At 40.4% G+C, this 14,517-nt stretch overlaps 1 protein-coding gene across 4 annotated transcripts in view; it reads right to left on the bottom strand.

The window, feature by feature from the left end:
• The window catches only part of LOC121295701 (tetraspanin-5-like), an 85,844-nt gene that overhangs the window by 43,296 nt on the left and 28,031 nt on the right, over positions 1–14,517 (bottom strand). For all 4 annotated transcript variants that reach the window (XR_005946963.1, XM_041220696.1, XM_041220704.1 and 1 more), the window contains exons 2-4: positions 8,806–8,856; positions 5,179–5,325; positions 3,634–3,804 (exon numbers count right to left, since the gene is read on the bottom strand). Coding sequence is in view for 3 of the 4 variants with exons in the window: in XM_041220696.1 (XP_041076630.1) it covers positions 3,634–3,804; positions 5,179–5,325; positions 8,806–8,856 (369 nt within the window). In the remaining variant the exon portion in view is untranslated. The remainder of the gene's footprint in view (positions 1–3,633; positions 3,805–5,178; positions 5,326–8,805; positions 8,857–14,517) is intronic.

Below are 14,517 nucleotides of genomic sequence, written 5' to 3' on the forward strand. Positions count from 1 at the left end.
GCAACCGAGCTGCTTGATGCCAGCGACCAGGGTCTAGGTGCTATGCTGTCCCAGCCAATGGTTGGAGGAGAGATCATTTACTTCAGCTGCACCTTCAGCAAACCAGAGCACAGATACTGCGGCACTCTCCGGGAGATGCTCACTGTTGTAGCAGCCCTTAAGCAGTTCCGGCCGTACCTGTGCGGAAGGCACTTCAAGCTATGGACTGACCATGCTTCCCTCCAGTGGCTATTTAGTTTTAAGGAGCCTGAAGGTGATCTTGCCCGCTGATTGGAGCAGCTGCAGGAGTATGACTTTGCCATCCATCGCAGAGCAGGCAACAACCACACAAACGCAGATGCGCTATCCTGCTACCCCTGTCTATTAGAAGACTGCCGCCACTGTGAGAGAAGGGAGCAGCATGAGAGGGAAGCCAGAGGAGAAGGGTGTAGGAGAGCATGGCAAAGAGTCAGGATGAGATGGGAGCCTACGTCCAGAGTTACAGGTGCAGGGAGATCTCTATGGTTCCAACCAAAGATTGGATGGCACAGCAGGAACAGGGCCCCGATCTACAGACTACCTTCCAGTGGCTGATGGAAGGTATGTGGCCCCCGTGGGAGATCATAACCACCTGCTATCCCAAAACCAAAGGGCTATGGGTGCAATGGGGCAGTCTGACACTGCAGGAGGAGGTGCTGCAGTGACACCGAGTGGAGCCAGCATCCGGAGAAGAGCGGTGGCAGCTAGTGGTTCCCCAGACTCTTCAACCTGCTGTCCTGAACACTGTCAGTGGGGTCAATGGCACAGAACACTTCAGGGTGAGCAAGACCTTGTGGCACCTTTGGCAGTCCTACTACTGGGGCCATTGTCGAAGGGATGTGGAGGACGTGACGACTGCACAGCCTACAAGGATTCCCCTACACAGTCCCACACCGTGCTCCAACAGTTCCCAGTAGGGGCACCCATGGATAGAGTCAAGGTAGATGTCCTTGGCCCCTTCCCCGTCTCAGACAGCTTCAACCACTTTCTGCTGGTGGTGATGAACTACTTCTCCAAGTGGCCTGAGCCATACCCTCTGCCAAACCAGAAGGTGGGCACCATGGCGGACTCCCTGATCAAAGGCTTCTTCTCCCGCTTTGGGGTCCGCCAGGAGCTGCACTCTGACCAGGGGAGGAACTTCAAGTCCCAGGTGCTCACAGAGGTATGTTGCTGCCTGGGGATTAAGAAGACCTGCACCACCCCCCCTTCACCCCCAAAGCAACAGCTTGGTTGAGCGATTTAATGGCCTTGCTTGTTTTGGGTAGAGAACTCCAGAACCCAGCTGAGCTGTTGTTTGGGCGCGCACTGGACATGGGCGCACTACCACCTGGGCCGGAGTATGACCACCGCCTGCAAAATAAACAAACCCCAAAACAGTGTACAGTCCAGCTAAATCCAGTGGTGAAGTATAGCTCATGAAACGGAGTGCAATGCTTGGGTGCAGGTACAGTTGATAGTGCTGCTTCCTGGGTTTGGGTACTGGCTTGATAGAGAGTTCCCAGGATGCAGCTGCCTATCACAGTGCACAGACAGAGCAGCGTGCAGAAGGGACATGCTGTGTTACTGTTCTGGTGTTTGTAGCGCTGGTGATATTGGGTGTAATACTGGCTCAATACCCAGAATGCCAACAGCAGTCTGACTGGATACAACAGGTACACAGAGAAACAAACAAACCACTTAAATCCAGATAGTTCTTCTCTACGCAATCTCCTTCCAACATGACACGTAAATTCACAATATAAGAGACTAAAAATGAACCAGCCCTGTTTATACTGATGTGTCTGTCTTCAAATTGGCAAACAATCAGCCACATTCCACAAGAGTATTTAGAATCGTTTAACACAAAATGCACTTAAATAATAACGATAATACAAAAATAAACATAGTGACAGGGTGTACCCAGTCACAGGCTGCTGCCCAAAGCTTGACAGCCCCTGAGTGGGACCCCGCGAGATCATCAACCGCCTAGGTGAAGCTGAGCCACACCGGTCGCCATCTCATCATGCACCAACATCGCCTTGCCCCCTACCAAGGAGATCGCATTACCTGGAGAGTCACAGCCTGCTGCCCGATGCCAACTAGCAACCCCCCAGGTCTCTTCTTTGCCATCCCCCCTCAAGCAGCAGCATAGGAGATGGCTCATCCTCCAAGTGGATGCAGTGTGGCCATATGCTGAAGCATTTTGCCTGACAGTGAAGACCTGGTGCATGAACTACATCAGGCTAAATGCTTAATGGAACAAAAATGTACAGTATGTCGTAATGAGAAACCAAATACTTTGTTAAAATGCAAAGCATTTCTTGAACCTTACAAAGATGCTTTCCATGAACTCTTTTGCTTGTGTGTTATTGGAATTACAATTCCAGGTGTCAAGCGCTGCCTGTGAACGGAGTTTCTTAGCTCTGAAACGTTAGAAAATGTACCTGCGCAATACAATGTCTGACAGCCGTTTCAGTGACTTAGCTATTATTAACATTGAACAGAAGAGGGCACAAACTTTGGACCTGGATACATTTGTGAAGATCTTTGCTGAGGAACACAAAAATGCCAGGATTGCTCTCTTTTGATCCGGACAAATTGGTAAGCTGTGCTTGGTTATTAATTTATTATTTATTTAAAGTATCTGTACGTAATTGTTGATAATTTAGGCCTTGGTAAACCTATCTAAAGTTACACCATGACCACTGCACATCACCGGCCACTACAATATTGTAAATCGTGTTCTGTTAAATGTACGTTTATTTATTGTAATTGATTTCTGTAAATAATTAATTGCCTGACGCTCCTGGGAGAGTCTGACTGCTGTGTGTAATTACCAGCTGTGGACTCCTAATCAGCAGGTAGGTGTGTTCCAGCAGGGCGTCGGGTATAAAAAGGCCCCGTTTATACACCTCAGGGCTGCTTCAAAGCCATAGCCAACGGGCTGAAGAACATCCATGCTATGTGGACAAAAAGAGCGAAACATCTTGTGAACCCTCCGATCGCCGCAAGGGTAAACCGGGATCACAGCCTCCAGAAGAAACCAAAGCCACAGATGGCCAGGAGTCAGGGTTTGTTTATTACTGAAGACTAAAGATTAGTTCAAAGACTGTAGATTTCCTTACAGTATAGCGAGGGGTATAAGCGGGACCTCCATTCATTAGGAGTAGTGCCGCCGTTTTCACGGCACCTTTTATTTTATAGTTTTTTGCACAGTTATTTTTTGCTTTTTGTACATTCCCATGTATGTCCTCAGTGCGCTACCATTGTTGGTAGTGTCATGTGAGCTGTCTGTGTCTGTGAATATGTAAATAAACCTGTTAGATGGCAGGGCATACAAACTACACCTCTGCCCCGATCTGCCAGCAAGCAGCGAATATACGCACCAACACAGCAGGAGCCTTTCACAGGGCCCAATCCCATAATGTTATTTGCTTTCATTTACATTTTTTTCATTCCATATATTCAGCTCTCAGTGAGGAGCCAGGTAGCTGCACATACACACAGATTATACGTCAGATCATCTTTGATCTGCAAGATCCAAGGTGCTGGGTAGAAAAGCAGCAATTACATTCTCCTGCCAGCTTAAAGCATCTCATTTGATTAGTCATCATCTACACAACACAGCCTCCTTACGTATTCCTGGGTGAAATCAATGAGGTTCTGTAGATCAATATCATCACGGTACGCCCTGATGTTGTTGTTTATGAAGAAGCTGAGTTGATCTTTAATCCAGTCTTTGAACACAAATGCCAGGACCCCTGCAGTCAGCTCCAGAAAGAAAATAATCCCCAAGAAAACAGAGAACTGCAAAGTGAAAAAGACAGAAATTTCATCAGCACATAAACCTGTATAAACCTGGGTAGGCCTGGATGATAATGACATTTTCAGTTTTTGATTAGCATGTGAAAACCATGATTATCTTCTATCATGCATTAACTCCAAATAAATATGACTTTGTTCTTCTATACTGCTATTCAATCACGCAGTCCCTTAATATGGGGATGGATTCAAATACATATATTCATGCACACATAAGTACATAACAAGTCTTTCTGGTTATGAATCCTCACATCCCCACAGTCACAGTTCAATCCTTAATACCTCTAGGGCACTTTTATTCTTTTACAGCCTGAAACAAACCAACCCCAGGATCTTTTGAAAAGCACGGTACAGCAATATCTATAGTCCCCAACACATAGCACTTAACCACAGCTTTCCCCATCAATCTCCAAGCAGTCTGCTTTGCTTTGGTATACCTTTTAAAATATGGTGACAACAGTTATCAAAACACTCTACAGCTGCTGGCATTGCACACTTTCATACGTACACATATGCTTAGTCTTTCAGCTTCTTTCCTGAATTAAAATAGCCTTTTTTTAAAAAAAAATCTGACTGACTTTCCTCAGGTTCAACCCAATTCCTGCAGACACTTCCAAAAACCCAATGGTTTTTAACAGACTGGAAACTCTCTCTGCTAGTGCGGGGAGACTCTATCAAATTCTTTATATCTCCCAGTTCTGAGACACAGCTTGATACGTCACTGAGCAGCCCAGCAAGTACAGAGAAAATATAACTCAATAAAACAATAACAATAAATACATGGGGGGGGCACACTTGAGAAAACATTACCCACTATTAGCATATGTCTAATGCATCCAAATCTTTGCGTTTCAAACGTTCTCTGAAATGCATTTTCTAATTTTGCTATCAGTGAGATCAACCCTGCCTATTGGTACAGAATTGTAAGATATAAATATCCATGAATGATTTTAGTTTTAAGACCAAAAATCTGCCTCGTATTTAAAACAACCCCCACCCCACACCCCCAAAAAAAATAAAATAAATAAAGTTGCTGAATGGAAGTTTTGTTTCATCTACCTTCACAAACTCCTGAGAATTGAGTGCTGTAAAGCAAAGTGACTTGATAACTAAACAAAAATAACAATTTTAAAAAGGGGTCAGTTTTCTCACAGGAAAATCACTAGTTACAGTAGGCTTCTCATAGACGTCTAGCTGAAATGTATGCCAAAATAATTGTGATAAATTTCTTGTAGTGTTCCTGTAGTACTTATCTTGTTTAGCAAGTTCATTTGGCACATTTGTCCTTGTAATAAATGAGCTCCAGGTTTCACTTAAAAGTCCAGATAGATATTTAGCATCATTGCACTGCTGACTTACAAACTTGAGTAGAAATGTGTTCTCTCTCAGGGCCCCGATGCAGCCGGCAAAGCCCAGGATGAACATCACCCCCCCGACCACGATAAAGAGCCATACTGGGTCAAAGCCACCCATGTCTGTGATGGAGGAGATGTTGGACAGCACACCCTGCACAGAGGTGGGAGAAACAGGATAATCAAAGACTGGACACATGTACAGTATAGGGGTGTGCAGGAGATTCAGATTTAACATTATAGTCACGGTTGCTTTTTTCAGGTGTTGCATTTCATTAGTTGTTTTCTTTTAATATCTGACACAGAATCTTACTCCAAATCTCTGGATTTCTCCTCACCATGGTTATTTACTCAAGAAGAATTGCAAAGACTATTCTGCTGTGTACAGCTCCCTGTGATGCATGTACACTGCCGTATATAAATAAATAAACTACCCGGTATGGTATCTTAAACGTAGAAGATGCTGCTGCATTGAATGAAATGTACATTTTCAGCGCTGGAAAGCTTTACTTGAGTACAGTACCTTTGAGAGAAAGTCTCTCTCGAAAAGAATACAATTAAAACTATTGATGCCCAGATAATTAAAGGTTACAAATGAACAGTAACATTTGGGTTCAGGGAATAATTTAATAACAGTTTGAAAATAAATGTTGCTAATCTATATTATGCCTGTATAATATATCTACATAATAATAGGTCTACATAATGATGCAGTACAGTAAAGTTTATTTTGTGATGTGTTTTTTACCCATAAAATTCCACTTAATCTTACATTTTCCTCAAAATAATATGGTGGAATTCACCCACTGTAATATCACAGCCCAAAACTAGACTGTTGCATTTATTTACATTTATCTACATCTGGCCCTGAGGGTGCAATTACAACAAAATAACTTTTTTTTTTTAACATCTCAATGTATTCTAAATTGTATAAAAAGAAATTGTCTTTCTCTCTTTTTTACTGTATTAAAAGCTACAGTTTCAGTGATATAGTATCAGATCAGAAAGTACCAGCTGAGTTTCCAATTTCTTCAGACCAGATAGTGCTCCAGGGATCGAATATTCTTTCAGTGCTGGTAGATTTAATCAGTTTACAGTCAAGTCTTTTTTGACTGGAACTGTAAGATTTATATATGGACCATGTTATCATGGTTAATATAAATCATTGTTATTGTGTACCACTATTTCCTTGAAAGTATTATACAACATCAATTATAAATCATGAAGTCCCTTTCAGTCAAAAAGTATTTTAGTATATTTCAGCTGACATTTGGTGGTCCTCTTGTTGACTCAAAGTGCTAACAAGAAATAAAAATCATAAGAGACAGTGTAAAATTGGCAAGAAACAACTAAGAACAATAATTTTACTGTTCCTTCCTGGTTTTTTGCTAGTTACAGACGTAATACAATTTGCTTTCCAAATGACTCATTTATTCTGAAATGAAGGAGTCCACTACTGTCGTATGTTTCGAATAACTTTGGGCTCGGATCCCCAATTGGTTCACCAAGTAAAGACTATACCATGTAGTGTGCAAGGTGAGCCATACAGCAGTGGAGCACAGGTTTACATCCTGGCTGTGCAAAGCTGCCAATTGTAAACTTGTGTGTTATTCACGGGGCATGAACGAGGGCTCCTCCCCCTACTTCCCGCCTACCAATAACGTCTGCTAATCCCCTATTTAAACCCCAAGTCTTGAGTTTGCGCTCTCTCTCTCTTGCATTTTCTTTTTGGTTTTCCACCATCCTCCCCTCTTCTCCCACTACGCTTCCTCTTCTATTTGGCTCCTCCCCCTACTTCCCGCCTACCAATAACATCTGCTAATCCCCTATTTAAACCCCAAGTCTTGAGTTTGCGCTCTCTCTCTCTTGCATTTTCTTTTTGGTTTTCCACCATCCTCCCCTCTTCTCCCACTACGCTTCCTCTTCTATTTGGCTCTCCACCTTTGCAAGTACACCCTCCTCTGCAACTCTCTCCCTCATGGGGTAAGAAAAGCTCACTTCCCAACCTTAGCCCAGCAGCCACTAGATTCGTCCTCTGTGAGTTAAGGGGCACCCCAGTCAAAATGTAACTGTCAATGTCATCTTTCCATTCTCTTTTCCTTGGAAACCGAATGGTTCGATCTCACCTCTGCAAGGGCAGCTCTCCACAGGTCAAGGGTAATCTTTGTTTTTCTCTAACTTATAAGCACATATTATATCTTCTATTATCAATTCTCGCAGTCTCTTCCTCTACACATCCCTCTATCATGGATTACAGGGAGTATTACATTGTTTGTGGCACTCCTACATGTTAGGGAGGCAAAACTGGCAAGGACTGAGTCACTCCATTGCAATACACCCAGTGAGATGTACTGGCTGAAGGCCATGTGAGTTAATATCTTTGGGCTATTTTTTGCTTCATTGTTCGTGACAGACTGCACAAAGTTCAATTATAGCCATACTGCATCGGAAAGAAAAGGATCATTACGGACATCCGATAAATCAACAGAAACAGTGGCAGAGCTCCAGATTAAACAAAAACAGATTATCCATAGCTAGCCATAACATCCTGACATATCTGTTACCAAAGAAAACTTGTGCAAAGATGTGTCTGTTTGATATCCCGTACTGTAAATAAGATGGTCATATGGATTTTAAAAAACATTTTCCATTATAAAACATTTCTTGCATCTGTGTGTAAATGTATTCTATTAAGTGCAATGCAATAAAACATATGCTTATACTTATATGTTTTCCTCTAGAAATAGTGTTTAATACACAATACACTTCTTGCATACTGATTTCATTAATCTATTTCATGAACCACAAAGATACCTTCAAAAACAGATTATGCAAAAAAAAAAAAAAACATGTTCAATTAAGTAGTGGGTTTAAACAGGAGTCTGTTTTAACATAGCATGCACACAGATACAATTCTAGAACATATTACTGTGCAGACCACAAATTATTTTACAAAAGTATTTTATTTACAATTGACCCCCACTGCCATTTTACCTATAGAAATTAATCTCGAACTGAACAACAGAGAGGCATGCTCAGCATGCAAACGTCATCATCCACTGCAGCAAGAAAGAAACAGTGAATGGTAATTTAACTGCAATGGCTTGTTTTACAGCTACCCACAGGCTACCCGTCCATCCAAGTGAATGCAGTGAAGCAAAGTAAAAGGGCAATAACCCCACTGCCTGAAGCCAATGGGAGACAGTACATCATATATTGTATTGCTAAAAAGCTTAACTTCTTTCTGATTGGAGACAAAGCTGAAAAGAACAATATTAAATATGAGGCAGATCTTTCTAAAACTTAAAAAAGAAATGTAATTGCATATTTCACACACTCTTCTGGGGGTCAGTGAAATGTGAGAATTAAAACCCTTGGAACCTGCAGATTGTTATCTGTGTCCTATCTTCCGTTTTTACCTTGTCTGGTTCTGATCTTTTGGGGTGACTTAATTCTGCAATGCAAAGCAATGAGAGGAATTTGTAGTCTAGCTCTACCACTAAACTTCCCTTGTACAAGAGATGCTGATCTCAAGTCAGATCTTCCTGTGTAAATTATTTTGAAAGCCTGTAGGTAAAAATCTCCCCTAACAATTCAATCAATTTCAATGGAAATAAACAAGACAGAGGTTTACCTTTTCACTCCATGCCCACAGTCCAATTCCAAGGAAGGCGACTCCGAGCAACTGTAACAAACAAAAAGATACAAACATGGATGACAAGGTGTGACATAGATCGAATGATTCTTGGTGCAAGATCTCCCTCCCGATCTGTGAGGGCCCTATGTAAAAGGAACAGAGTACCCTTAATTAAATGGCATGACAATTTATTCCTTCAGGTAAGTGGAAGTCGGTCATTTAGGAAGGGGGCTGAGCTATGGCACCCAAGCGGGCGTGGCATCCGAGGATTGGAGCAGCTGATGCGCTCATTAACCTAGGGGTCATGAGTGAGGGTATAAATAAAGGGGGCATAGTGTAAGTAATCTGTTCCTTGGTAAATGTTTAGTGTTTTAACCTACAAGGAGTCTGTGCTGCCGTATTGTGAAACCGTGAGTTTTGTCTCGTATGTGTTAGTGTTGTTAATTGTTGTCTATTTGTTAGTCACTACCGGTAGCACGATCTGGAGCTGGAGAGAAAGCCAGCATAAACCCGGACATCACTTTCACCCCTGCATTTCACAGAGAACTGTAATACACCACGAGCACTTATTCGCTGTCACTAGGAACTCTGTTTGTGTTTTGTGTTTACTGTTGGTGTATTAAACTGGACTTTTGGTTGCGGGTCAATGAATGGCAATTCAAATGTAATACATTTTGAACTATGGTCATATGTTATATACCGTAGAACCCTAACCCTAACCCTAATACTGGGATGGGTTTGACTCTGTATTTAATACCAGAAGGGTCAAAGAGCACAAAGTTTCATTTAACAAGGTTACGTATCCATTATTGATAGCCATTTTAAAGACCAATGTACTTAATTCAGATCATTCAGAGGGCAGCTTGTAAGCTGGTGCGTTACCAGTGTGAACTGTACAAGCCACAGGAAATTCACTTCCCTGACAGTCTGGCATTACCCCACATTAAGAAAGACCGTCCACAGGATGCCTTGGCACTAGAATGGCAGAGCTGAGAAAGCATGGGCTTTTGTGGGCTGAAGTGAACTCATCAACAACTGAAATACAGGCTTTTTGGCACAGCAATTAAACTGCAAGCTTAATCTAAGCATGTCTAATTATAGTCAAATAGCTTCTAATGTCATTATTATGGATTTAATTTTTTATTTATTTATGTATTTATTTTTTTTGCTACAATGTTAAACTAGAAATGGGAGTTTTTGTGAAAAACAGTTTAAAACAATGTCACAGTGAAAGGGTTTTGTTTTTAGTGCACAACGCTGGTAATGGAAATGAAGAAAATAAAAAAAAAATACAACTGTGTACCATTAACATTTAAGGTTTCTATTCGATGTAATTTCAAATGCCACATGTCCTCAATATGGCAGTGCCACAAAGACGGCTGCAGTGGGTGACATCAGACCAGAAACAGAAAATAAACGACAGAGAGAGGTGGAGTTTGGTGGAGCTGAGCGAATGGTTTCACTCAGCAATTAATAAATGAACAGACAGCCAGAAAATAAACGGTTGTAACAAACACAAAAACACAGGACACGGCACTGGTAGCCAATATAAACAGACAAACAAAACGGACTAACACTAAACAAAACACAGTGAGCAGATATTTTAATTTTACGTTATTATTTTATTATTTATTACCTCTGTCTCCAATCCCATTCTCCACTCATCGAACACCCATTCCCGAGTGGGTGAAAACATGCAGCTTTTATGCAGCTGTACCGTGACTCGATTGCTAATCAATCATTCAATTGGAGTCGCGGTACAACTGCATGTGAATTAATAAAGTGCAATTCCCCGTGCTCACATATTACTTTTTACTTGTACGTGTAGTGCTGTGCAATCCTCGTGTCTAAATACAAATATACATTTTAAACACTCGTGTTGCACAGACCTGTTTATATCCAGTGTACCAATGACTATACACCAACATTAACACACAACACAAAATACACACAGGGGCGGGCACTTTGCCACAGGCAGCCATATTAGTTTAGAGGTCAATTTCATGATCAGTAACACATTTAGCATTAAGGGTTTATGTAACCCTACAAATATGAAGTCACTAACTCAGATGGATTCTGAGATACAAAGCACACTGTGGATTTCTTAACAATCTCCCTTATATTTTAACATGACAACTGAAGGTTGTTCAGTCAAAGCTGGACATAGTTTACCACAAGATTTTCCAAACACCTGAATTTTGCTTGAACACAGAATGTCAATAAAGCTTATGCACCTGGAACTGTCTAGCACAGATTAAAGGAACATTTATTTAATACAAATAAGAAAATTAAATCAAAAGGTGAAGGATTTCCATTGTATAAAGAAAATGAATCTGCGGACAGAAACAGCAGTCAGTTTTCAAGATGCCCCATGGAGATATACCGCACATATACATTTATTGTATTGTATTTTATTTTTTAAAGCACTACAGAAATGTTGAATCTAATCATTATGGACACTTAAGTAAAAAAGGATTGTAAAAAGGTTTGAAAAACTACCCAGGTAACTAACTAATAAATATACATTTCTTCACCGATATACAATCCCAATAAAAAATGAACTACAGACCAAACTGGCTTGATGTGGATATGTATCTATTGCACTGTGTAGTAGAATAAACCAGACAACAAAAACAGCACTTGTGCATGAACCCACTCTGCTACACAGCAAATCTGTGTAACAAACCTATTTTTAATTCTGTAAAAAGGTGTCTAAGATCTAGCCTTTACTTGTTCAGTCAACCATGTATTAGTACAGTATTGTAAAATCTTGGGTTACTGTCACCTACATTCGCAAGCATGTGGAACAACATTTGCAGATATCAAGTGTTGGATGTCTCAGAATTTTTTCATGCTAAATTCAGGTTATGCTAGTGGGCTCTCAGAAAAAATTAGCTCAATTGTAGTAATCTCTCATTAAATCTTAAACTAGAAATAAAACACCTGGGGGTCATCTTTGATCCTGGTCTATCATTTGAGACTTATACTAGGGAAGTTCTTTTTACCATTTGAGAAATATAGCCAAACTTAGACCAATTATTTTTGCATCTGATACCGAGGGACTAATGCATGCCTTTGTTTTTAATCTAGAATTGATCACTATAATGCACTTCTCTCTGGTATCCCAAAAGGTGTGCTGTCTCGCTTGCAGCTCGTTCAGAATACTGCTGAATTCTGACTAAAACCAGGAAAAGTGAACATATTGCCCTGTTTTAGCCTCCTTACACTGGCTCCCTGTTCAGTATATCAATTAATCAATCTTTATTTTATATAGCGCCTTTCATAGCGGGACACCATCACAAATTGCTTTACAAGATGCAGTAACAACAAGAAAATCGAAGCGTCAACAAAATGAACACGAAAGGAAGGGCTTTCTCATGCAGAGCCCCTAAATTATGGAATGCATGCCTATCAGGGAAACTGGGACTGTTACAGTTTTTAAGTCAAGACTGAAAACATACTTTTATAAAAACAGCTTTCTTGTCTTAGTGTAACTTTTAAATTTCTGCATTTTTAACATTATTTAGTTTTATATTTCCTTTTTTTTAAATATGCTATTTAATATGTAGCAGATGTGTGTGACATGCCTGAGAACTTTTATGCAAAGGTATTGTGTTGCGTAAATGTTTTTTTTTTTTTAATGTACTGTACAGTGCTTTGTGATACTTTATACGAAAACGCCATATAAATGTAATAAATAAATACATGTGAACACATTGCAGCTGTGTTGACTTTTGCACACACTGAAGTGACATTTTTCCCCCCAAAGAACAATAACACTCCCTTCTATCCACAAGTTCATCAAGGTTGTTTTTAATACGGTACCCAAGACAAAAAAAATATAAATAGCCATTCTTCTCATAAATGTTAACAATTACAGGATAAATCCATGGCTGGGGAAGAGGCAGTGGGGACTGAATGGATTCCCATTATGAGGCGAATATGTGGATAAAACTTCATGTTGTTTTGCAAGGCAGAACATTTTCACACTATGCCTTTGTGCAGAGAAACAGTATCCTCACTGTAGAAAAAAAAACTGAAGGAAACTGTTTAAAATTGTACTCTTATTTTCCTTTTACTAGTACAACCCTAATGTGCAGTAATACCTAGAACGGGAAGGTTTATGAATAAAGACAAAGCATCCCAGGAGAATGGCATTCCTGATTGAAAAGAGGTGCAACACTATAATACTCGATCGTAGATCAAAATTTCCATTCTTTATTATTTACCGTTTAAAAAAGAACAAAAACATTTTAAGTGATAAAGAATGGAAATTTGATCTATGCTCTAGCAATATGGTGTTGCATCGCTATTTTCCGTGATTGTGATTAATGTTTGGAAACTGATCCCGGACTGAACCCAGTAAATGGAAATAGCTGCATTAAGAAATAGTCTGTTTGTGGTATCAGCTACATGATCCAATTTTTTTAAACATACATTAAAATGTAAATGAGAAGACGAGAGGTTTAAACAATGTGGCAGTGGAACAGTTTTTACTCTGCAACAGCTAGAATGAAACTCTTTGAGGGAATGGTAGGATGTGTACCAAACATAAGGTGCAGAAGATTCCATGTAAAAGTTGACCACAGTAAAAGCTGAGCAAAGTGTAATAAAACAAAATGAAAGGACGGTTCAGTATATGTAAGCATCATAAAGTCCAGGGAGGTAAATGTATAGCAAAGCTTATTAAAAATAATTAATGATCTCAATTTCCCCACTGCTCTGTGTTCCAGGCTGAGGTGGCCTCAGTAAATCATATCAATATGTATAGCATAAAAGAAAAGATCATGTTAGTTTTGCAATTGCAGACAAAATGTAAAAACGGCCATGTGATTCGGGGGGCATAGGCAGATACAGTGGCTTGCGAAAGTATTGACCCCCCTTGGCATTTTTCCTATTTTGTTGCATTACAACCTGGAATTAAAATGGATTTTTATTTGGATTTCATGTAATGGACATACAAAAAATAGTCTAAATTGGTGAAGTGAAATGAAAAAAATAACTTGTTTCAAAAAATTCTAAAAAATAAATAACGGAAAAGTGGTGCGTGCATATGTATTCACCCCCTTTGCTATTAAGCCTCTAAATAAGATCTGGTGAAACAAATAAGTCACATAATTAGTTAAATAAAGTCCACCTGTGTGCAATCTAAGTGTCACATGATCTGTCACATGATCTCAGTATATATACACCAGTTCTGAAAGGCCCCAGAGTCTGCAATACCACAAAGCAAGGGGCACCACCAAGCAAGTGGCACCATGAAGACCAAGGAGCTCTCCAAACAGGTCAGGGTTGGGTTATAAAAAAATATCCGAAACTTTGAACATCCCACGGAGCACCATTAAAGCCATTATTAAAAAATGGAAAGAATATGGCACCACAACAAACCTGGCAAGAGAGGGCCGCCCACCAAAACTCACGGACCAGGCAAGGAGGGCATTAATCAGAGAGTCAATAAAGAGACCAACAATAACCCTGAAGGAGCTGCAAAGCTCCACAGCGGAGATTGGAGTATCTGTCCATAGGCCCACTTTAAGCTGTGCACTCCACAGAGCTGGGCTTTACGGAAGAGTGGTCAGAAAAAAGCCATTGCTTAAAGAAAAAAATAAGCAAACACGTTTGGTGTTCGCCAAAAGGCATGTGGGAGACTCCCCAAACACATAGAAGAAGGTACTCTGGTCAGATGAGACTAAAATTGAGCTTTTGGCC

This window comes from Polyodon spathula, chromosome 2 (genome assembly GCF_017654505.1).
Source record: "Polyodon spathula isolate WHYD16114869_AA chromosome 2, ASM1765450v1, whole genome shotgun sequence".
In the NCBI taxonomy this organism is placed as follows: Eukaryota; Metazoa; Chordata; class Actinopteri; order Acipenseriformes; family Polyodontidae; genus Polyodon; species Polyodon spathula.